Source organism: Stegostoma tigrinum, chromosome 12 (genome assembly GCF_030684315.1).
Source record: "Stegostoma tigrinum isolate sSteTig4 chromosome 12, sSteTig4.hap1, whole genome shotgun sequence".
Classification (NCBI taxonomy): domain Eukaryota; kingdom Metazoa; phylum Chordata; class Chondrichthyes; order Orectolobiformes; family Stegostomatidae; genus Stegostoma; species Stegostoma tigrinum.
In genome coordinates, this window is record NC_081365.1 from 35,880,062 (window position 1) to 35,906,184 (window position 26,123).

Sequence of the window (26,123 nt, forward strand, 5' to 3'; positions counted from 1 at the left end):
ATCTATAAAACCTAGGTCTAGGTAGTGGGCCACGAAAAGGCTCATAGTTCTTAACCGCCTGCTCATTTTCTGCAGATACGTATATGCCTGGGTGTCCTTGGAGATGCAGGATGTAGTGTCTACTAATCCTTTCGATGCCTTTGGTGTAATGTCTCATTTCCCTCTCCAACTCTATTTTGATATAGTCCTCTCCACCTCCCTCTAAATTGTCTTTAATTTTGTTGAAATTGCTCTGTGACTGTAAATTGGTCATTAATTAGAGAAACTGGTGATTTGGTGGTGGTGGCAAAAGGGAATAAGTAACACAGGTGATTTAGTGATGGGAAAAATATTCAGTAATGTGTAAACAAATCTCTGAAAATAAAATATAAGCGTAAGTAAAATAAAACAAATTCATATAGTGTCTTGTAGTGCAGCAGTAGTGTTCCAACCTTTAGGGCCAGAAGGCGTGGGTTCAAGTTCCACCTGCTCCATAAATGCTTTCTAACACATCCAGGCTGCTTGATTCGAAATATCAAAATAGGAATGATTAATGCAACCTGTGGGAAACATACTTCCAGGGTCTGATTGGCAGCATTGCCCTTGTCAAAGAAGTTATAATGGTTTGCTTATAGTTAATGTGAAAAGTGTTTTCTAAGGTATTCTATTAGTTTAGAATGAGAGGCCATGTCCACACATAAACATATCCAATCAAACTGACCATTAGCGCATTATTTTCCAATTAGTTTTTAACAATTTAAAATTTAGAGAGAGGTTAAAGTACCAAAGCGCTTAACAAATGTAAGTCATCTCAGAACAGCTCAGTTTTATTTAAGAGATGGACTGGTGGAAGCACATGATCAATAAGACTTGAATGAGCAGTTGGAAGAGAGTACATCCTGGAATTAGGTACATTCCAGAGTGAGTGCTTGTTTCTGGGAATTTAGAACATCATGGGAATTTAGCACTGTGGGGAAAAAAGTGCCTTTTGCCTTTCTACTGGTTCCTAGTTTGTAATTTCATAACTCATCTGTGCTTCAGAGGAACTCAGAGTGGGAGGGGGAAAATCCCATTGTCGTGGTCCATGTAGGTACCAACAATATATTTAAAATGAGGAAGGCAGTTCTGCTGAGGTAATATGAGTAGCTAGGGACTAAATTAAAAGAGCAACATCAAAAAGTTAATCAATCCAGATTACTACCTAAGGCATCAGCTAATTGGCAATGGGTCAGTAAGATTAAAGAGGTAAACACATGGCTCAAAGACTGATGTGGGAGAAATGGCATTGAATGAATTCATAAGACATTGGCACCAGTGATGGGATGGGCTCTTCCTGAATCATGCTGGCACCAGAGTCCTGGTGAGTTGCATAACTAGGGATGTGGATTGGGCTTTTAATTAGGGGGCAGGGGTGAGGGGGCGTGGTTACATATTTGTTGTTTGGATAATTAGATAATCAAAGAACAAAGGCCAAGGCAGAAGTAAAGGTTAGAGATGAGACTGATTGTTACTGTAAAATAACAGGGAAATTTTAAATGCATAGTATCTGAATGCACAAAACATTAAAAATAAAATTAATGAGATAACAGTACAAATTGAGACTAACTGGTATCATTTGGTGGTGATTATTGTGACGATACCATCGCTTTTTTTTGAAGGGATTGTAAGGCAGAGTTGGAGAGCTGTTTCTAAGGGAGTAAACAATTTGTGAGGCCTTGAGTTTTGTTTTCCCAAGCTGGAACAATGGAAGCAGCCTGGGTGTGGCCAGCTCTCACAGACCAAGCTTTCTAGTTTTTTTAAAGTTTTTAGGTTTAGTTCTCAGCAGAAGATTTTGGTGTCTCAAAAGAGTTAGAAGCTTCAGCGAATGTCTCTTAGCTGCTATTTTCTTTGAATTTTCTCTTGATATTTTTCCTCCTCAATTGGAGAACTGCATGTGAGAATCTGTGATCAGAGAAAATGGGAACTGCAGATGCTGGAGAATCCAAGATAACAAAGTGTGGCACTGGATGAACACAGCAGGCCAAGCAGCATCTTAGGAGCACAAAAGCTGATGTTTCAGGCGTAGACACTTCTTCAGAAAAAAGGGTCTATGTCCAAAACAACATCCTGCCGTGTTCATCCAGCCCCACACTTTGTTATCTGTGTCTGAATTTGCCTTTTTGCCAAGTGGTGTGTTTATTGGATGTAACTATATTGGAACAGTTAATTAGTAATAGTTACTCTATTATTTGGTTAAGTTTTCCAACAGTTAAGTTATTCTAAATTCCTCTTTTTGTTTGTATTTTAACTACAATGTTTAAATAAATTGTGTTTTACTTATTGTCGAGTAATTTGACCAATCACATTGCATCTGGAATATGGTATTTCACATCCACCTATAAGATAAGAAAATACTAGACTACCTTCTTAAAATAGTTTGAAGGAGTTGGGTCTGGTCCATAAGACGTGGTTTTAGGGTGACCAGTTCTGAGAACTGAATATCCAGGGGTAGAAGGAAAGGGTGACAGTGTAGCTTTGTTAGGATTAGGTATAATTTATCAATTTAGGTACAGGATTGGATAACCAACAGAAAGCAGAGTGCAGATAAATGGGTCTTTTTCTGGTTGGCAAGATGCAACTTGTGGTTTGCTCCAGGGTTCAGTCCTCAGGCCCTAAATATTTAAAGTCATATTACTGCATTGGAGATAACAAGGTGTAGAGCTGGATGAACACAGCAGGCCAAACAGCAGAGGAGCAGGAAGGCTGATGTTTCGGGCCTAGATCCTGCTTGGCCTGCTGTGTTCATCCAGCTCTACACCTTGTTATCACAGATTCTCCAGCATCTGCAGTTCCTACTATCTCTTACTGAATTAGGTGCAGGGGTAGAAAATACTTTGGCAAATGTGCAACCAACACTAAAATCAGTAGGAAAGTAAGCTGCAATAAAGCAAAAATAAATTTACAAATTGAAGTGGAAAGGTTAAGTAATTGGGTCAGAATTTGACAGATGAAGATTAACATGGATAAGCATGAGGTTATCACTTTGGTCGAAGGAACAGAAAAGCAATATTTTATCTAAAATGGAGAGAACCTTTAGAGTGCTTCAGTGAAAGTGATTTCAGTATCTTTGTGCATTAATTGAATAAAACTAGCAGGAAGTAAGGGAGGCAAATGGAATTTTGGCATTTATTGTTAAAGGAATAGAGTATAAAAGTATAAAATCTTTGTTGCAACTATACTAGGCATTAGTGAGACAGCACCTGAAGTATTTTGATCCCTGTTCTTGATGAGAGATGTAGTTGCATCGGAACCTGTTCAGAGGTGATTCGCTAGAATGATTCCAGAGATGAGGGATATGTCTTATGAAGAGAGATTTAGCAGTTTAGGCCTACATTCTGGAGCTGAGAAGAGTGCGGGGCGATCTAATTAAGATTTACAAAGTAGACATTTCCTGATGTGGGGCAATCTAGAACAGGAGGTCATAACTTTAGGACAAGGAGTATTACATCATCATAGTCTTAGCAGACCACAGGACTACTTGCTCATTAGAGAGAGACATGACCAGTGATGATTTAACCTGGCAGCTACAATGCCTCAGGCATGGAGAAAGGTTGATAAGGAGAGTCTGTCATGATAACTTGAGCCAGTGATGGGAATTGAACGTACGCTGTTGGACTCACGCTGCTTTATAGACCAACCATCCAGTCAACTGAGCAAAACTGACCCTCAGGTAAGGAGTAGCAGATTAAAACAAAAATGGGGAGAAATTGCTTCCCTCAAAGGGGCATGACTCTCTGGAATTCATTGCCCAAGAGTGTAGTGGGCATTGGAACAGTGAATAATTCTGAAGAAACATATTTTTAATTAGAAATGGATTGAAGGGTTATGGAGAGCGGACAGCAAAACAAAGTTGAAACTGAGGTGAGTTCAGCCATGAATGTATTAATTGGCGAAGCAGGCTCAAGGGGATGAATTGCCTACTCCTGCTACTAGTTCTTAATTTTTTATGCTCTAAAATGGATACTAAAGAAGGGTTCTGAATTCTATATGTTTGAAATTTCCAAGTAATAATCAGCAGGGCTGCTGTATGTTGCTATTCATTGTCTCCTGCTGACCCATGTCTCCTGCTGTTAGAAACAACACTTCAACCTGTGTCCATTGGCAAATTTTCAGGACCCTGTGCTATTTCTAACTGAGGATGTTGAAGGCTGGAGGTCATTGCCTGTTTAAAAATATCCCTCAACACTTTCAGTCATGTCAAGGAATTATGCTACACTGATGGGTGCCATTATCCACTTGTTCAATCAGAAAGGAATTTGCCAATCTTGTGACAATCCTTGAGGAATCTCACTCATCTCTATCACTGGAAAAACCTTCACCATGAGCCAGTTAGGTCTATAACTGGGTCAGGATCTGCTTCTGAAAGTGTCATTGCTACACTTTCAGAAAAGGTTGAAGGATAACCTTCCCCTGCAACCGCAGGAAGTGCTACACTTGCCCCCACACCTCCTCCCTCACCCCCATCCCAGGCCCCAAGATGACTTTCCATATTAAGCAGAGGTTCACCTGCATATCTGCCAATGTGGTATACTGCATCCATTGTACCCAGTGTGGCTTCCTCTACATTGGGGAAACCAAGCGGAGGCTTGGGGACCGCTTTGCAGAACACCTCCGCTCAGTTCGCAATAAACAACTGCACCTCCCAGTCGCAAACCATTTTAACTCCCCCTCCCATTCTTTAGATGACATGTCCATCATGGGCCTCCTGCAGTGCCACAATGATGCCACCTGTAGGTTGCAGGAACAGCAACTCATATTCCGCTTGGGAACCCTGCAGCCCAATGATATCAATGTGGACTTCACCAGCTTCAAAATCTCCCCCTTCCCCCACCGCATCCCAAAACCAGCCCAGTTTGTCCCCTCCCCCCACTGCACCACACAACCAGCCCAGCTCTTCCCCTCCACCCACCGCATCCCAAAACCAGTCCAACCTGTCTCTGCCTCCCTAACCTGTTCTTCCTCTCACCCATCCCTTCCTCCCACCCCAAGCCGCACCTCCATCTCCTACCTACTAACTTCATCCCACCTCCTTGACCTGTCCGTCTTCCCTGGACTGACCTATCCCCTCCCTACCTCCCCACCTATACTCTCTCCACCTATCTTCTTTTCTCTCCATCTTTGGTCCGCCTCCCCCTCTCTCCCTATTTATTCCAGAACCCTCACCCCATCCTGCTCTCTGATGAAGGGTCTAGGCCCGAAACATCAGCTTTTGTGCTCCTGAGATGCTGCTGGGCCTGCTGTGTTCATCCAGCCTCACATTTTATTATCTTGGATTCTCCAGCATCTGCAGTTTCCTTTATCAAGGATAACTTATATGTTGTTTGCAATTGGACAGCTGCCAAGAGAAATACCAAGTAGAGAACAGGGACATTTCAATAATGGGCAGAACCATACAGGGGCCGGAAGGAAGAGGCTATGGTGGGAAATGTGGCAGAATTATATAAGAAGTTCAATGAAGTCTCTGTCAACATCAGGGGAAACCTGCTGCATCTATTAGCAACGTTCCAGGCATTAGATTAGATTAGATTAGATTCCTTACAGTGTGGAAACAGGCTCTTCGGCCCAACAAGTCCACACCACCCCTTGAAGCATCCCACCCAGACCCATCCCCCTATAACCCACACACCCCTGAACACTATGGGCAATTTAGCATGGCCAATTCACCTATCCTGGATATCTTTGGACTGTGGGAGGAAACCCTTGCAGACACAGGGAGAATGTGCAAACTCCACACAGACAGTTGGCAGAGGCTGGAATCCCTACATCCTTGTCCATAAATATTGGCAGCCAATAATTTCCAATCCCTTCCATAATGGTAATCCAGGCACTGAAATCAAATATCGGATGGACAGGAAGCTGCTAAATCTACCATGACTGCAGAGACTGCAGTTTACAATTTCCTGTTTGCCCCCATGTCAGAGTCAGACATATAATGTAGCATGATTTATTTTCAAATGCATGGTCAAATTTTAATTTCATGAACTGCGCAGGGAAAACTGAAGTAACATCTCAGTCCCCTCCAGGAAAGTCATGTATCGAGCCCATGGTTTCAGTTCATGGCTGGAACCTGTCAGCTGTGGATCATCACTTATCTCATCAATGTAGACACTCTAGGAATTTTCCTGCTGATGAGGCATATGCAAAAACGGCCAAGACAAAGTCAAAATGTAGTCTACAACAGGCTTCGAACATCAATCTGGGAAGGAACAGAGGCAATTTCCCTACCAAACTGCAAATCCATCAAGAGTTACTTTGTTCATCTGAGCTGGCATGCCAAGCATTAAGACAGTGATAACTGAGGTGGGCTGGTCATGTAGCCAGGACACCTGCTACATGCTCATGTTGTCTAACTCTCCAAAGCAACAGTATATACATGAATGAAGATACAGTGGAGACATTCTGACCTCTATAAAATGCAATTAGTTTATTAAGTACTTAAACAGCACACGCTTAACCACTAGAGCTATCTCAATCACGGTGTTTCACTATCCTGACTTCTGTAACTAAACCCAAATGTTATTAACCGGGAAAGTTGGCAGCTGGCCAGGCTGAAACTCTGCTCAACATCTTCACCATGTCTCCTGACGTAATGTACTTTTTGCACGTTAATCTTCAAAGTTATGCTGAATAAAGGGATTTCTTAAGGCTTTTAACACACAAGCCTCTATGCTTAGTATATGTCTTATTTGGAATTATCCATGCATGTGAGCAATCTTGAATGTTTTGTCCAAATGTATGCTTTATTTGGTAGAGGCAGCAATTACTGATTTCCTGTAGTCTTAACAGATCTGAATGAGTCAGTGTCATTCCATTCACATAACAGCCCATTGTAAAGCCTCTTATTAGTTTCTGTTATCTTCAGCCTTATCCAACAATTACGAAAACAAATAATTCTATGGACAGCTCAAGTCTGGGCTGTGCGGGTTTGGGTGGGGTGGGGGGGGGGGCGGGTGTTTGTCGACGGAAATTGTACAAGTACATTCTGAAGTCTTCACTTAGAGTTTTGATATCAACATTGAAACCTTGGAAAATATCACTTGGGATTGCTGCACTCTGTGCAAACAAATGAAAAGTAGTTCAGCATTCTTCAAAATCAAGTGCATCTTAAAAGATTAAAAAAAAGCAGAAGAAATTCTGATCCAGCAACCTCTCTTAAACTCAATTGACTTGCAGTATCCAGACCTGCGCGCAGCAGAACCTTTTCAAGCATAGTTTGCCTCAGAAGTCACCTAAATACCCACCAGATCCTACCAAACCAAAATGGTGGATGAAGAACACAGTCATCCTGTTACTTTTCCTGACAAGAAATGTGTGTTTCTCTTTCTGTCTCTGTCCGTTTTCTCTTCATGCTGCATCAACCTAAGGCTCTTTCGCTTATAGGTCTCCTTTGTCTCTGGTCATACCACTTCTTTCTCAATTTCTTTCTTATTGGCACTGCTTCAAGCTAAAGGGTTGACTGGTCTTAATAACCAATATCTCTTATTATAAAAATAAGGGTCCTTAATGCAAACTCTTTCAAACGTATGCTAAAACAGCCTGAGATTTGAGAGATCTTAATGAAATTACAAATTTTACTTATGGTGCTTCCTCTGGGTTAAAGGTCATCACAAGTCTAATAGTATAAGCATTTCAGAATTTAGAAGCTTTTGGGTGTTGACAGCTCTCATATAAGTGTACCCAGGAGTTGAGTCAACCATTGCGAGGCTAGTGACACTCTGGCCAGGGAAAATTTGAACAGATAATGCAGTAACTAAGGCAATGATTGAGTCAAAGAACTTGGGATCAGTCAGGTTTGATGAGAGCAATTGCAGATTCAGTGATCTTGCAAGATAGAAGAATGTAAGATTTTTGCTTCCAGCCGAAACAATTCTGAACAAGGGATTTGAAGCAAGCGATAGACTGGCTACTTGCATTTACAAAAGGTCCAATATTTTCATCAGGAGTGGGAAAAGGATGCCTCTTTTGACTTCATGGTACATGGCAGTCAATACATTGCCAGTTAGAATTGAGCACAATTTCACTGTTATGTAAAATTAGATGGTTGTACAGTCCACAAATAATGGGCATTATCAAATGCAATTACTAGACGACTGAGTTATACACAAAAATCTGGTAAGGAATCTTGATAAATTTAAACTTTTGTGAGCTCAAATCCAAAATGAAAAACTACAATTGCACAGTACTTCCAAAGTCTTAGGGCTATCAAAGCAATTAAGTATTTTGATGTCACTTTGCTATATGGAAGATACAGCAGCTAATTTGATAAAGTACATTGCCCTTGTATACAGTGTGCACACAATTTGATTAAGTTCCCACAAAATTTAACAGAGAAAGCAATTTGTTTACATCACCATGATTTAGTACTCAGAGCTGGGGTGGCACTGTGGCTCAGTGTTTAGCACTGCTACCTCATATCGCCACAGCCCCAGGTTTAATTCCACCCTCAGGTGACTGTCTGTGTGGAGTTTGTACATTCTCCTCGTGTCTGTGCAGGTTTCCTCCTGTTGCTCTTGTTTACTCTCACTGTCCAAAGATGTGAAGGTTCGTTGGAATGGCCACGGGAAATGCAGGGTTGCAGGGTTACAGGATTAGGAAGGAGGTGGGGGCGGGTCTAGGTGGGAAGCTATTCAAAGGATTGGTGTGGTCTTGATGCCCTGATAGGTTGAATAGTCTGCTTCCACATGGTAGGGATTCTATGATTCTGCTTCAAACATGGTTGGTTAAATGGTCCTCTATTGCACCATAACAATTCCAGAGATTTGGTGAAATACACAGAAATTTTGTCAACACAACAGACTGTTTTCAAGTGTTATTGGTAGATAGTTTATTTCCTTTAAATCAATGTCTTTTCACCGAGTATAAATTCCAATACTTCCAAGATATCTCTATTAATTGTGACCAGAAAAGTAGTGAGCACAAGCTGCTAAGACATTCTGTTTTTAAGGAAGTATTTTGATGTTACTAAATACATACAAAAATGTGCATATCACTGAAATATTGTTTATTCTATTCTATAAGCAAATAGATAATAGGAATTACAGAAGGAAATCTGCCATTCTTATCTGATCTGGTCTATCTGTATCTCTAGTCCAAAACAATAAGGTTGGCTTTTAACTGCCAGTTAAAAAGCAATTAATAATGGGTAACATTTATTAGTCTTGTCAGCAATGTCTACATCAATGCTCCCTTTAAGCTGCTGGTTGCACACCCAATGGGAAGTTTCATGAACTTTGATCAATGTGCCAACACATTGGCTTCCAATTGTGAAAGTTGTTGCTACAACAGATCTCAGGATCTCTGGGCAATATAACAATCTTGGCCCATGTCCCATGAATAAATAAAGAATGGTAAAGTTAAACTTTATTGTCTATAATTCATAGAAATAGAGCCAACTGCAAATCTGAATGTACATAAAAACCTATAACCTAAATGCTAATATTGTGAACTATTTAGAGTTATAGAGTCTAAGGGAGATGTACAGCATGGAACCAGACCCTTTGGTCCAACTCCTCCATGCTGGCCAGATATTCTAAATTAATCTAGTTCCATTGCCCATATCCCTCTGAATCCTTCCTATTCATATCACCATCCAGATGCCTTTTAAATGTTGCAATTGTACCAGCGTCCCCCACTTCCTCTGGCAGTTCAGTCCACACTCGCACAACCCTCTGCATGAAAAAGTTGCCCCTTACGTCCCTTTTAAATATTTCCCCTCCCACAGTAAACCTATGCCCTTTAGCTTTGGACTCTCCTAATCCTGGGGAAAAGACCTTGGCTGTTCACCTTATCCATGTCCCTCATGATTTAATAAACTTTTAGAAAGTCACCGCTTAGCCTCCGACACTCCAGGGAAAATAGCCCCAGCCTATTCAGCCTCTCCTTATATTTCAACCCCTCCAGTCTCGGCAAATCTTTATAAATTTTTTCTGAACCTTTTCAAGTTTTACGACATCTTTCCTGTACCTGGGAGACCAGAATCGAATTCAGTACTCCAAAAGTGGCCTTAACCAATGTCCCGGTCAGCCGCAATATGAACTCTCAACAGCTATACTCAATGCACTGACCTATAAAAGCAAGCATACCAGACACATTTTTCACTATTCTGTCTACTTGCAACTCCACTTTCCATGAACTATGGCCTGCACTCCAAAGGTTCCTTATTTTACAACACTCCCCAGGACTTTACCATTAAGTGTACAAATCCTGCCTTGATTTGCCTTATTTAAAATGCAACACCTCACATTTGAGCTTCTCTTGCTGGTCATGATGCAACTAAAACTGTTTGGTTTGATTACAGCTTTGTATTCAAGATTTTCACAATGCCTTTTGAATAGGACTCTACAACCATGGTTGATTCTATTTTGTATGAGACTGTACTGAAGACAACAAAGTAGTGAATAAGAACATTCTAGCATTGAAAACAGAAATAAGTGTAACCCATTTACGTATCTTCTATTTTCTAACTCACATTTCTGGTGCACACTACAAGTATGACATCTCAAATAGGAGAAAACCTTTCCATGGATGTGTTTTCATAGAATTGAATCCTTACAGTGTGGAAGCTGGCCATTTGGCCCATCAAGTCCACACCAACTGTCTGAAGAACAGGTCACCCAGACCCACATCCCCACCCCTGTAACCCTGCATTTCCCATGAGTAATCCACCCAGGCTGCACATGCCTGAACACAGTGGGCAATTTAGCACGATCAATCTACCTAACCTGCACATCTTTGGACTGTGGGAGGAAACAGGAGCACCCGAGAGAAACCCTTGCACATACAGGAAGAATGTGCGAACTCCACACAGACAGTCGCCTGAAGGTGGAATTGAACCTGGATCCTTGATGCTATGAGGCAGCAGTGCTAATCACTGAGCCACCAAATCAAGATTCTTTACATTTTTAAATGTAAGCAACAATATATAAGTAAAAATCTATATTATTAAATTCTGCACCAAAATGTTACCTTTAGCATTATTATCTGATGCTCATCAGTGGAAACTTCAATCCAGAGTGCAATAGTTGCAAGTGGCAAAAAATTAAAAATTACAAGTGCTGGAAATTTGAAATAAGATTACATTCTTAAAATAATTGGCTGATCAGTCAAAATGAATGGAGAGAACAGAATATTTCAGAGATAATGGGAACTGCAGATGCTGGAGAATCCAAGATAATAAAATGTGAGGCTGGATGAACACAGCAGGCCAAGCAGCATCTCAGGAGCACAAAAGCTGACGTTTCGGGCCTAGACCCTTCATCAGAGAGGGGGAGAGGGTGAGGGTTCTGGAATAAATAGGGAGAGAGGGGGAGGTGGACCGAAGATGGAGAGAAAAGAAGATAGGTGGAGAGAGTATAGGTGGGGAGGTAGGGAGGGGATAGGTCAGTCCAGGGAAGACGGACAGGTCAAGGAGGTGGGATGAGGTTAGTAGGTAGATGGGGGTGTGGCTTGGGGTGGGAGGAAGGGATGGGTGAGAGGAAGAACAGGTTAGGGAGGCAGAGACAGGTTGGACTGGTTTTGGGATGCAGTGGGTGGAGGGGAAGACCTGGGCTGGTTGTGTGGTGCAGTGGGGGGAGGGGACGGACTGGGCTGGTTTAGGGATGCGGTGGGGGAAGGGGAGATTTTGAAGCTGGTGAAGTCCACATTGATACCATTGGGCTGCAGGGTTCCCAGGCGGAATATGAGTTGCTGTTCCTGCAGGCGGAATATGAGTTGCTGTTCCTGCATATTTCAGCTGTGAGTCCATGCTTAAGAATTTATGATCTTAACATGAACTTATGTATTGTCTCCCACAGATGCTGTCTGACTTGTTGACATGTTTCCAGTATTTGAAAATAGATTTTGCAGCATCCATTTTCTTGAAACAGACGATGATCAATGGCCTCCATTAGAAAGATATCTTCTAGTACACAGCACATTTCTCCTCCTAACATGGAGCTGCATATTTTCAGTGTGATTAAAATCAGCATGAAATAGTTTTTAAATTATAATAAATATATTGTACATACTGACCAAGCTATTCCTCTGATGTTGCCTGGCCTGCTGTGTTCCTTCATCTCCACACTGTGTTATCTCAAACTCCTGCGCAAGACAAGTTTAGATCCTGAAGAAAAGAACTCACAAATGTTTGCTGCAAATCTCAGGCTAATAAATATTGTTGATATTTAATTTCTGATTTGCACTATATTGGGATATTCTTCCAATGCACAGAACCAGAAAAAAAGGCACACTCATTTTCCAACGGTTTCCATTTTACATAGTTTTGAACTCTCCATATGCATTGCTTAATAGTTGGTGGAAGCAGATCCAGTAGCCACTTCTACAATTGAATTAGCTAGAAACCTGTACAATTTGCAGGGATAGGAAGAAAGAGTAAGGACTAATGTATAGTTTCGTTAAGAAACTGGGATTTCTTAAACTTAAAGATCTTTAGAACTCTGGAGTAAAAACATTATTTAACACCGCCAGGAGTTAATGAGCATTAGGTTTGCCATTAGGTGGGTGAAGTTGGGGTGTTCTCTTTAAAGTAAAAGAGACTGAGGGGAGATTTGAGCGAAGTTAACAAGTTTAGATAAGGTAAGGTCAGAAATCACATGACACCAGGTTATAGTCCATAGGTTTATTTGAAAACACAAGCTTTCAGAGTCTTACTCCTTCAGGTTTTAGAGAGACAGGCAGTACTAGGTGCAGATTTTTAAGTAAAAGATCAAAGGGTCACACCACTGATGAGGATGTGCTAACCAAACCTAAGATGCTGTTAAATCTTTAATCAGTTAGAACACAGCAGTAATTGATCATTATGTACATGTAAATTCTCAATTCCTTTGAACTCACTGTCCTGGGAGAACTAAAGATTTTATTAATGTAAAGAGGAGGTGACATTTTAGGTCAGACAATATATGTTAGGTATGAGGCCTTGTTTAGAATCTGTTTGTGTTTTGGTTTGGAGGGTCAGATTGGTTTCTTTCTAAAGTAAGAATTTATGAAACACCACATTGACTGACTGTCTATAAATTGTGTGCTTTTTGAACAAGATAAAATGTGTCTGTAAGAAAAAAGCCCAAGATCATCTATCAGAGATAATGGGAACTGCAGATGCTGGAGAATCCGAGATAACAAAGTGTGGAGCTGGATGAACACAGCAGGCCAAGCAGCATCTTAGGACACAAAAGCTGACGTTTTGGGCCTAGACTTCTGATGAAGGGTCTAGGCCCAAAACGTCAGCTTTTGTGTTCCTAAGATGCTGCTTGGCCTGCTGTGTTCATCCAAGACCATCTATTATTATTTTGAACAATGGTCTTGGACTTCAACTCCACTCCTCTATAAGTTCCATTTATACATCATTCCCTGAGATACCAAAAAATCCCAGCCCTAAATATATTCAGTAATGAAGAGTCCATAACATACTGGAGTAGAGAATTCCAAAGATTCACAACTGTTTAAATGAAGACATTTCTTTTTTATATCGCTCCTAAGTAATCAGCCCTCTGGTCTGAGACTGTGCCCTATCATTTTAGATTCCCTGATGAGTAGAAACAATGTCTTAGCATCAACACTTTCAAGACCCTTCAGAATCTTGTACATTTGAATGTACAAAAACATTCAATTTTGCCACATTTACAAAACAGATATTGTGTAATTTAGTTTTTAAAACACAATACTCAAAAAGATGCACTTAAAACACTGAAAATAGAACTTTACAGCACAAGTCCAGTCCTTTGGCCCATGATCTTGTGCCAAACAGGATGCCAAATTAAACTAATCCCAATGCCTGCCTTTGATCCCTATCCCTCCATTCCTCATACATTCATGTGCTTATCTAAAAGACCTTTAATTGCCCCTACCGTATCTGCCTCCACCACCACGCCTGGCAACGCGTTCCAGACTCCTCTGGCACTCTATATAAAAATGGATGTCGCCTGGGCAAAACAAAACAAACACACTTTTTGGTGTACAATCTTCAAACTAAGATAACCTCATATTCTTCCAAAGTCCAGAGACTGCAGACTTAATTTGCTCAGCCTGTCATCATAGGACAATACCCTCATCCGAAGGGCTAATTTAATAATTCTCTGGTGCACTGACTTACTTAAATATGGAGAACTAAGCTGCACATGATCTTCACCAATTGGCCGGTCACAGATGCATTTCACCTAAACAGTCTTGGTAGGGGTAATCTCCACACAGTTATTTTGGAGATTAGTTCCACCTTCATATTGAGGATACCAGCCTCCTATTGTGTGGCACTACCACTGTGCTAAATAAGATAGACATCACACTGATCTAGCGACTCAAAACTGAGCATCCATGAGCTGCTGTAGATCAGCAATGGCAGCAGTATTGAATTGAGCAACAATCTTCAATCTCAAGGCTCTATACTTTCCCTAATCTACCATTGCCATCAAGCCAGAAGGTCAATTCTAGTTCAATGAAGTATGTAGAAGGGCATACCAGGAGTACCACTAGGCTTACCTGAAAATGAGGTGTTAGCCTGGGGTAGCTACAATATAGGGCTACTTCCACGCCCAACAGCCAAACCAGTCTGTAATAAATAGGGCTGAGTGATACCACACCAAAGAATTAGGTCTAACATCAGCAGTCCTGTCACATCCATTTGTCAATGATAATGAACAATTAAACAACTAAAAGGAGAAGGAATTATGGGGGAGCATACATATCACTATGAAAGACAAAGCCGATGTCTCTGGTCCATCTTCAGCCAGAAGAGCTGAGTGGATAACCTATCTCAGGCTTCTCCTGAGGTCCCCAGCAGCTTGATGCCAGATTATAACCAAATCAATTCAAAACACTAAATCAGGAAACAGTTGAAGGATACTGCAAATACCACAGGTCCTGACACTATTCAGCAACGCTGCTGAAGTCTTGTCCATCAGGATTAGCCATGCCCAATCCATTCTGTCCCAGTATACTCACAACACAGGCAGCTACCTGTCAATGAGTGAAATTGCCCAGGTATGGCCTGCAGACAAAAATACGGGAATTCCAATCCGGCCAATTACACAGAGATAGTAAGAATTGCAGATGCTGGAGTCAGAGATAACACAATGCGCAGCATAAGGAACACAGCAGGGCAGGCAGCATCAGAGGAGCAGGAAAGCTGATGTTTAAGGTCGAGACCCTTCTTCAGAAATTTCTGATTTTCTGAAGAAGGTTCCCAACCCAAAACGTCAGCTTTCCTGCTCCTCTGATGCTGCCTGGCCTGCTGTGTTCATTCAGCTCCACACTGTGTTATCTCTGGCCAATTACTGCCTTATCATTCTATTCTCATACATCAGCAAAGTGATAAAAGGCATGAGTGACAGTGCTACCAAGCATCTCCTCCTTATGTCATGAGCCCCATGAGAAAGTACTACTACTAATCCTAGGATTATCATAAAACTTAAAACTTTGATCAAATTACTAAAAAAAAATTCCTATCCAAAGAACTCATCTTTACAAAAAAAAATTGACCAGGCTTATGTTTTCAACAAGAAAATACTATTTATTTCAACTAAATCAGCTCTAAGCACGGGCAAACAAAATGTGAACGACAAAGTTATAACTCCCTAACATAAACTTGACCCATTCTTAAACCTCTACACATACATGCACTCAGACGTAGACACCAAAAGAAAAGATGCTGTAGGAGGATGAAGAAAATTAGGGAACACACAGTTCATTGGCTCCAGTCCACAGGGTTCAATGAAGAATCTCTTTGCTTCTTCCAAGTCCTTCTGATCTTCTTTCTAAGTCATGTCAATTCTTTACCGAAGACACAGAATAGTGGGCACATACATTGTTCAGTCTCTCAGTCGCTAGTTAGAGGCAGCAGTTTATGGGAAATGGTGACAGAGAATAGTTAGGTATCTTCCAATTCTTAACTACCAAGTCAGGAAGTTGTCTTTTAAGATCCTGGAAACCTGCTGTTGTATTGTTCACACGTAGGCTGTACAATTACCCTGAAGCCAATCGGAGAGTTATCAGGCTGAGCACTCCTGACCCACACAACTGGTGCTGATCACTTTTTCAATAAACTAACTGTTTCTGGGAAAAACTGCCCTGAACAGACACTCAGGGTGCCAATGTGTCATGTAATCCTCCACACTGCTTCTTGCCCCCATCACTCGAACAAGACAATGGGGTAAATAAAATTCACAATGAGTTCCAGTAACTTATTTCAAACCTGCAACAATATTTTCCGCATTTCCCTTGATTTAAAACAGTATATTTTTCCAATTTTGGGCCTTAATCCAAAAATAAAGAAAAAAAAATGCAGTCCTCATTGTCAATAACATGTTCACTGGCACTCAATTTGGATTCTGCCAGGGCTGCTCAGATCCTGTCCACAGCATGGTCTAAGTATGGATAAAAGAAATGAATCACAGAAGCAATGCAAGAGTGACTGCCCTTGAAATCAAGACAGCTTTCAACTGAATATGGCATCAAGAAGCCTAGCAAAACTGGAGTAATTACAAATCAGGGGAAAACACCCCATTTGACAGAGTCATAGCTAGCACAAAGGAAGATGGTTGCGGCTATTGGAGATCAGTCATCCCAGCCCCAGGGCATCACTGTACAAGTTCCTTAGGGTAGAGATATTTTCTAATTAACCTGTACAAATATGTTATTACACATCACACTGGAGAAGGTGGGACTTGAACTTGGGCCTACCACTGCATCTCAACAGGCCCTCAGTTCTCAGGATAATGTCCTAAGCCCAATAATTTTCCGCAATAACTTCCCTCCATCATAAGGTCAGAAGCGGGACTGTTCAATGATGACTGCCCAATGTTCAGCATCATTCACAACTTCTTAGATACTGGAGAGTGTCCTAAAAGGTCTACTGTTTATCTTTAGACTGTGAGTCTTTGTCCTGGACTCTCCAGTCATCAAGACCATCCTTCCTACATCTACCCCATCTATTCCTGGTGGAAACCTGTAAAATTCTATGAGATCTCCCTTGGTTCTTATAAATTCTAGTGAATATATTCCTAAATATTCCAGTCTTTCCCATACAATATTCCTACCATCAGTCTATCAAACATTTATTACACTCCCTCAACAACCAGAACACCCTTCCTTGGAGGAGTAGACTAAAGCTCTGCACAATACTCTAGGTGTGCTCTTCAGTCAAAACTCAGTCGCCTTCTGTATTTCTAGGGAAGCAGTTTCAGCTTCTCCCATTTATCCACATAACTGAAATATCTCAGCCTGGAATTATTCTTGTAAACTTCTTAAACACTCTTTCCAATGCACTCACATCCTTGCCAAAGTGTTGCACCCAGAACTGTATACAATAGTTCAGATGACATTGGTCATCGGAATGATCAAACAACAGCCTGACAGGATCATACTCACAGACTTATACTTTACAATGTCCCTGATACCACCATCACCAGTCCTGGATAAAACTTGTCCCAGCGGTAGGACAGATCCTGCAGAAGTGTTGGCACTGTAAAATACAGTCAAGAGAGTTGCCTTGGGAGTCTTCAACATTGATTCTGAACCCTGTAAAGTCTTGTGGCTTCAAATTAAGCATGGGCAAGAAACCCTCCTATTGTTTACCATGTACTGTCCTCCCTCAGCTGACGAATCAGTACTTTTCCGTGTTGAACTTTAGAGGAAGCACAGAGGACAGCAAAGGTACAAAATGTACTCTGGGTGGGAGATTTCAATGTCCACCATCAAGACTGGCTTGGCAACAGTATTACAGATTAAGTTGGTTGGAGCCTAAAGGGCATCACTGTTAGACTGGGTCTGCGGCAGGTGGTGAGGGAACCAACAAGAGGGAGAAACATACTTGACCTCACCCTTACTAATGTGTCAGCCGCAGATGCATTTGTCTATGATCGCATTGATAAGAGCAACCACCACACAATCCTTGTGGTGAAAAAGTCCCACCTTGACATTTGGAAAAGTACATTTACACTGATGCATGAAAATGTATCATGTGGGTCTGTATCATACATCATAATATGCATTCAAAGTAAAATCACGAGAGACATTTCTGACAAATTTATGTTCCTATGCATTCCACAGGCTAAAACAAATAGGTTCTTGATCCAGGGTTATGGAGGATGGGCAGGAAAGCAGACATGAGGATTGTCAGATTAGCCAGGCTCCTAAAGAATGGTGGAGCAGCCTCGAGGACTGAACAGCTTACTCCTGTTCCTATTTCTTATGATCGTATGGATTTATCCTTTCTGTCAAAATGCATTATCCCGCAACTGCCTTTATTAAATTCAATTTATCACTTGTGTCCATTCTGTTAGCCGACAACCTGCTGCATTGGATTAGTATCATCCTGTCAGTAATACCTTTGGGTTTTGCATCATTGACAAATTTTGAAATTTTACTCTGTATTTGCAACATGCAAATTATAAAGTAATCACATTAGCACTTGACCTTGCAAAACACCACTGTCTACCTTACTCTAGTCTGAAAATCAACTGTTTACCATGTCTTGCACTTTTCTGTTCTAGAGTTATGATTTCAATTCAAACAGACACGGAGTCTTTGTTCATTGAGGCTTAGTTTTGTGAATCAGCCTTTTACATAGTATTTTGTCAAACCACTTCTTAAAATTCCAACAGAAAAAATCTATTGTTTCCCCTTCAACAACCTTTTCAATTTTATTGAATAATGAGATTAGATTAGATAAATCAAGCATGATCTGCCTTTCGGAAATGCGTGCTAATTTTCCTTAATTAACTCAAAGTTGCTGTTGATTTTTTTCCTCATTACCCACCACAATGTCTTGTCAGTCATACTTCATTCGTGTCATACCTTGCATTTGTTAAATTACTGCTGCCTTCATTTCAATGCAGTTCCTTTATCCTCCCCATCCTCTATCCACATTGTCACTCGCCCCAAAATGAAGCATTACCCCTGGTTATTCTGCATGGTTTTCAGAAATGAGACATAATAGGCTCTAGAATGAAATCTCTCTCTTGTTCCCTTATCAATTATTCTCCATTCACATAATTTCTTACACCGATTAAGTTTCTGATTCATATCATGCTTTTCGAATATCAGAAATAGGGAGATTTGTACTTCATTGCTGCAGACTGACAGAATTAATCTCTGCATTCCTGCTCTCCTATAAGATTGTCATTTGATTTGTATCCAGCACTGAATGAAATATATTCATTTCAACATATCTATTTCAACATTCCCATGGATAAAGCACTTCCATTCTTTCGCTCTTTGTAAGCCAACATTTAAAGAACAGCAAAATAAAACAAAGAACTGCTAATGCTCAAGATCTGAAGCACAAACAGAAATTGCTGGAGAAACTCAGTAGGTCTGGTAACATCTGTGTGATGCAAACATAGTGTGCTGAGTCCAATGACTCTCAGAATTGTTAACAGTTAGGAGCAAGTGGTGCGTATGCTGAAGTTAAATTTGTTTGGGTGTTGGATTGTACGGGAGTTGTTGGCTGGCAGATGGATCTGAAAGGATTAGGTAAACAAGGAGATTATGAAGATGATGAAATGTGAGGCTGGATGAACACAGCAGGCCCAGCAGCATCTTAGGAGCACAAAAGCTGACGTTTCGGGCCTAGACCCTTCATCAGTTTGGCACGCTTGCCTTCATCAGTCAGAGCACTGAGTACAGGAGTTGGGATGTCACGTTACAGCTGTACAAGACGTTGATGAGGCCACATTTGGAGCAGCGCATGCAGTTCTGGTTGCATGTTACTAAAATGGAAAGGGTGATAAAAAAAAGTTGACAAGAATGTTACTGAGACTGAAAGGTTTGAATTATAAGGAGAGGCTGGATAGCCTGGGATTTTTATTCCCTGGAACATAGGAGGCTGAGCTTACACAGAGATTTATGAAATCATGTGGGGCATAGATAAGATGAATAGTCAAGGTCTTTTCCTAAAGGTAGGGGAGTCGAAAGCTAGCGGGCATAGGTTTAAAGAGGAAAGGGGAAAAGGGACTTCAGTGGCAACTTTTTCCACACAGACGGTGCTGTGTACATGGAACAAGATGCCAGAGGAAGTGGTAAAGGCAGATACAATTACAACATTTAAAAGACATTCGGGTAGGTGCACGAATAGGAAAGGTTTAGACGGATATGGGCTAAACGCAGGCAAATGGGATTAATTCAGGTTAGGACACCTGGTTGGCATAGACAAGTTAGGTTGAAGAGCCTGTTTTCATGCTGTACACCTCTATGACTATAATTTCTAAATTAATTCATTGAGGATGCACCACCACAGGATACATAAACTTTAACTTTACTTTTTCACCTGCTCCCCACTTCTTTTGATTCCTTATTGGCCAAACCTCTGAACATATCTAAGGCCAAGATAGTCAATGATGGAGTATCTACAATCATTTAGGGTAGAGAATTCCAAACATTAACCAACCCCTTGAGTGAAAAAAATGTCTCATCCCAGTCCTAATGGGTCAAATCCTTATCCTGAAATCATGCCTACAATGTTTAAAATTCCACAGCCATGGCAAACAACCTCTTCAGTCTATCCCTCAAGCCCCTTCAGAATCTTGTAAGTCTCACAGAGATCACCTTCGCATTCACCAATAAATATCACATTCAAACATGAGTCCTTATGTTGTGCATTAACCTTTCTGTGACACTGTATTGAATGACTTTTGCAATCCAAGTATCCTATGCTTATTGGATCCACTTTATCTACACTACAAATTACATCCTTAAAAAACTAATTTATTTCTCAAGCACCATTTCCCTTTTATGAAACCACGTTGAACTAAGTCTGCTCATACTATGATTTTAACTGCATTGTTAAAACTTCCTTAATAAGAGATTCCAGCATTTTCCTGATGTGAAGCTAACCAGCCTCTAATTCCCAGCTGACTCCCTCATTTCTTGGCTAGCTGAGATATTCTAGAATCTAGGGAATTTTGGAAAATTGCAATCATCGTGACCACTACCTCAGCAGCTACTTTTCTTTGAGCTCTCAGATATAAACCAATAGTCCTGGATTTATTAGATTTTAGCCCTTTCTCCAATACCTTTTTTCTGTTGATTACCTTAAGTTATTCACTCTTTTTAGCACCATGGTTATCTTTTAATTCTAGCACATAATTTGAGACTTCTGCTGTGAAGACAGACACAAAGTATTTGTTTGACGTGTCTGCCACTTCCACATTTCCATGACAATTTTTTCCTGTCTCTGCCTCTAGGACACCAACATTTACTATAGCTACTGTCCTCTTTATATATTTATTTGACCCAGGACAATGAAGGAATGATGTATTTCTAAGTCAGGATGTGTGACTTATAGAAGAATGTTCAGGTTAGAATACTCTGCCTAGGTGGTAGCAATTGCAGATTTGGAAGGTATTACTGAAGGAAACCTGGTGAGTTATTCTGTAGATATTCTGTAGATGGTACATATCTCTGTTAGTGTGCACTGATGGCAGAGCAAGTGTAAGTTTAAGATGGTGAATGGTATGGCTGCTTTTTCCTGAATATCTGCTGTCAAGAATGTGACTATTGTTAGAGTTGCATTTATCCAGCCAAGTAAAAAATTCTCCCTTACATCCTGAATTGTGAAACTAAATTGCTAAATTGCTGTTCAATCTTGCCTTAGTTTCACTGCCAATCTTCCTTGATCCACGTAGTTGGCATTAAATTCAAATTGTTAAATCATATGATGCACAGTTCATTTAAATATGCTTATAATAATTAGCTCCTGCAAAGGGCAATACCCAGATACCCTGATATCTCCTTTCATTAAAACAGCAATAGCCACAGGGGAAGTCACATTTAGTGATTTGACAATTTTATGCCCCAACCCTTGCAAACTCTCACCAATCATAGGCTGTTAATATCAAGTCAGTTAAGCCAACTATCCTTTCTCCATAGATGCTGCCTAAGCTGAAACATGTTTCTAGAATTTTCTGTTCTTAATATAGCTATAAAATACTCTTCTTTATTAGCTTTGCATAAAAAGTCTAGAATTAATTTCAATTGCGGGTAGGAGTTTCTGAACTCTGTGCAATTTGTGGGGTATTTAGCCCACCTCGTTCAAGGGATAAATTCTGGAGTGAGCAGGTTATTTGGTGCAGTCTGTTACACAGAATTCTGAAATTAGCAACTCTTTGTTATTTTCAATGAAATTGTGATTATTGAATACATTCTCTTTGATATATACCAAACTGCAAACTACTTCTCTGTTATAGACATTGTCATTGATCAACATTTTTGATGCTGAATGAATAAAATCAAGTTTGCTTTTAAACAGCATATACAGGTTAAATCAAACAATATGGTGAAGTTGGTCTTTTAACTTTATTACATTTTCTACTGGCTGCCCTTAGTAGTGTAACATCCTCACAGATGAGGGCAGAAGTCTCTATCTGAGCCAATTAACAGGCCAATGGTCATAAGATTGTCTTAGCACGCCTGCCAAAGCAGAAAAATTATTTGACATGAATGTTTTAATAAAAGTTGATCATTTTAAGAGCATTGGAATTGAGGCCATCTGCCAAACACATCCCTGTTGAATTTAAACAAAAGGAAACTTGCGGTAGATGCAATCACAGCCAAATTTTTATTTAAAAAATCTTGCACAATTATTTAATTTGAATAAAATTGCTTCATCTCAATCTTATTTGTATCAAAGATTTTGTGAATGGTGAAAATTTATTTTGAAAGCTGCAAAGAGCTTAAAACAGCTGAAAAGCATGTATAAGCAAAGCAATATTAGAATGACAAGGAAATTGATAACAATATGTGGATGATAATTTCAACCATGAGAGACCAAACCATCACTTGAAAAATAATTGGTAAAAGCATTATAGGCAGTTGGTACAAAAAGAAACAGCTCAGCTTTCTCTCAGCACGAGTGTCAGTTAATGACAAACCACAATATCAGCAAGGAAAATGTGATAAAAGAAAATACCTACCCATACATCTGCCGCTGATCCAAAATGAATCATATTACCACTTTCCAACATAACCCTAGTCACATGAATTTAACACTGTCAGACAAGACTTATTTGAATAATATGTCAACATAGGTAAAGTTGCAGGTAAACATGCTCACAATAATGAGACAAGACAATACGTTATCCTTGACTGTGAAATCCACATTCAATGTAGAAGAAAATAGTAGTCAGTATTTGAGACAATCCAAGTATCAATTGCTACAAACCTTCTTGTAAACAAGCTTAAGTCATTTTTTTTAAAAAAGAAGGATACATTCGTAGTGCTCCTGTACGGCATCCAATAGCCAGGATTTTTTGCACCGGATCGAAAGCTAAGGCAGAAGGTTGACAGGGGAAGCCATGGCGCACTGTCTGCAAAATAAGGGATAGGAACAAAATAAACATTAAAAATGACTTTCTAAATATCATCATAAAATAAAATTTTATACATCATATAGTAAAAAGTTGGCTTTAATTGCACACATTAAAATCTATACATTTCTACCTGTTCAAAAATCCATTCATATGGCATGAAACATATTGAGCAAATTTTTATCAGAGATAATGGGAACTGCAGATGCTGGAGATTCCAAGATAACAAAATGTGAGGCTGGATGAACACAGCAGGCCAAGCAGCATCTCAGGAGCACAAAAGCTGACGTTTCAGGCCTAGACCCTTCATCAGAGAGGGGGATGGGGGGAGGGAACTGGAATAAATAGGGAGAGAGGGGGAGGCGGACCGAAGATGGAGAGTAAAGAAGATAGGTGGAGAGGGTGTAGGTGGGGAGGTAGGGAGGGGATAGGTCAGTCCAGGGAAGATGGACAGGTCAAGGAGGTGGGATGAGGTTAGTGGGTAGCTGGGGGTGCGGCTTGGGGTGGGAGGAAGGGATGGGTGAGAGGAAGAACCGGTTAGGGAGGCAGAGACAGGTTGGACTGGTTTTGGGATGCAGTGGGTGGGGGGGAGGAGCTGGGCTGGTTGTGTGGTGCAGTGGGGGGAGGGGATGAACTGGGCTGGTTTAGGGATGCAGTAGGGGAAGGGGAGATTTTGAAACTGGTGAAGTCCACGTTGATACCATATGGCTGCAGGGTTCCCAGGCGGAATATGAGTTGCTGTTCCTGCAACCTTCGGGTGGCATCATTGTGGCAGTGCAGGAGGCCCATGATGGACATGTCATCAAGAGAATGGGTGGGGGAGTGGAAATGGTTTGCGACTGGGAGGTGCAGCTGTTTGTTGCGAACTGAGCGGAGGTGTTCTGCAAAGCGGTCCCTAAGCCTCCGCTTGGTTTCCCCAATGTAGAGGAAGCCGCACCGGGTACAGTGGATGCAATATACCACATTGGCAGATGTGCAGGTGAACCTCTGCTTAATGTGGAATGTCATCTTGGGGCCTGGGATGGGGGTGAGGGAGGAGGTGTGGGGACAAGTGTAGCATTTCCTGCGGTTGCAGGGGAAGGTGCCGGGTGTGGTGGGGTTGGAGGGCAGTGTGGAGCGAACAAGGGAGTCACGGAGAGAGTGGTCTCTCCGGAAAGCAGACAGGGGAGGGGATGGAAAAATGTCTTGGGTGGTGGGGTCGGATTGTAAATGACGGAAGTGTCGGAGGATAATGCGTTGTATCCGGAGGTTGGTAGGGTGGTGTGTGAGAACGAGGGGGATCCTCTTGGGGCGGTTGTGGCGGGGGCGGGGTGTGAGGGATGTGTCGCGGGAAATGCGGGAGACGCGGTCAAGGGCGTTCTCGATCACCGTGGGGGGAAAGTTGCGGTCCTTAAAGGTCCCACGATCAGACATTCCACTCCCGCACATCCCAGATGTCCAAGTTCTTTAAGGACCGCAACTTTCCCCCCACGGTGATCGAGAACGCCCTTGACCGCGTCTCCCGCATTTCCCGCGACACATCCCTCACACCCCGCCCCCGCCACAACCGCCCCAAGAGGATCCCCCTCGTTCTCACACACCACCCTACCAACCTCCGGATACAACGCATTATCCTCCGACACTTCCGCCATTTACAATCCGACCCCACCACCCAAGACATTTTTCCATCCCCTCCCCTGTCTGCTTTCCGGAGAGACCACTCTCTCCGTGACTCCCTTGTTCGCTCCACACTGCCCTCCAACCCCACCACACCCGGCACCTTCCCCTGCAACCGCAGGAAATGCTACACTTGTCCCCACACCTCCTCCCTCACCCCCATCCCAGGCCCCAAGATGACTTTCCACATTAAGCAGAGGTTCACCTGCACATCTGCCAATGTGGTATACTGCATCCACTGTACCCGGTGCGGCTTCCTCTACATTGGGGAAACCAAGCGGAGGCTTGGGGACCGCTTTGCAGAACACCTCCGCTCAGTTCGCAACAAACAGCTGCACCTCCCAGTCGCAAACCATTTCCACTCCCCCTCCCATTCTCTTGATGACATGTCCATCATGGGCCTCCTGCACTGCCACAATGATGCCACCTGAAGGTTGCAGGAACAGCAACTCATATTCCGCCTGGGAACCCTGCAGCCATATGGTATCAACGTGGACTTCACCAGTTTCAAAATCTCCCCTTCCCCTACTGCATCCCTAAACCAGCCCAGTTCATCCCCTCCCCCCACTGCACCACACAACCAGCCCAGCTCCTCCCCCCCACCCACTGCATCCCAAAACCAGTCCAACCTGTCTCTGCCTCCCTAACCGGTTCTTCCTCTCACCCATCCCTTCCTCCCACCCCAAGCCGCACCCCCAGCTACCTACTAACCTCATCCCACCTCCTTGACCTGTCCGTCTTCCCTGGACTGACCTATCCCCTCCCTACCTCCCCACCTACACCCTCTCCACCTACCTTCTTTACTCTCCATCTTTGGTCCGCCTCCCCCTCTGTCCCTATTTATTCCAGTTCCCTCCCCCCATCCCCCTCTCTGATGAAGGGTCTAGGCCCGAAACGTCAGCTTTTGTGCTCCTGAGATGCTGCTTGGCCTGCTGTGTTCATCCAGCCTCACATTTTGTTATCTTGAGCAAATTTTTGTTTTCTTTCAAAACCAGAAGTAAATTCAGATCCATTTATTTATTGTCAAATTTATATAAATAACCACACTATCATTTAGTAATTACAGCTCAGGAACAGGCCATTTGTACAACTGCTCCATGTTCATGATGTGGAACGGAAACAGCCATTTGTCTTGAACTGACCTGTTAAGAATAATGA

The 26,123-nt window shown here is 41.7% G+C and overlaps 1 protein-coding gene across 5 annotated transcripts in view; it reads right to left on the reverse strand.

The window, feature by feature from the left end:
* Positions 1-26,123, reverse strand: part of stxbp5l (syntaxin binding protein 5L) — a 523,376-nt gene that overhangs the window by 399,553 nt on the left and 97,700 nt on the right. For all 5 annotated transcript variants that reach the window (XM_048540360.2, XM_048540359.2, XM_059650278.1 and 2 more), the window contains exon 2: positions 23,212-23,309. In XM_048540360.2, the coding sequence (XP_048396317.1) occupies positions 23,212-23,309 (98 nt within the window). The remainder of the gene's footprint in view (positions 1-23,211; positions 23,310-26,123) is intronic.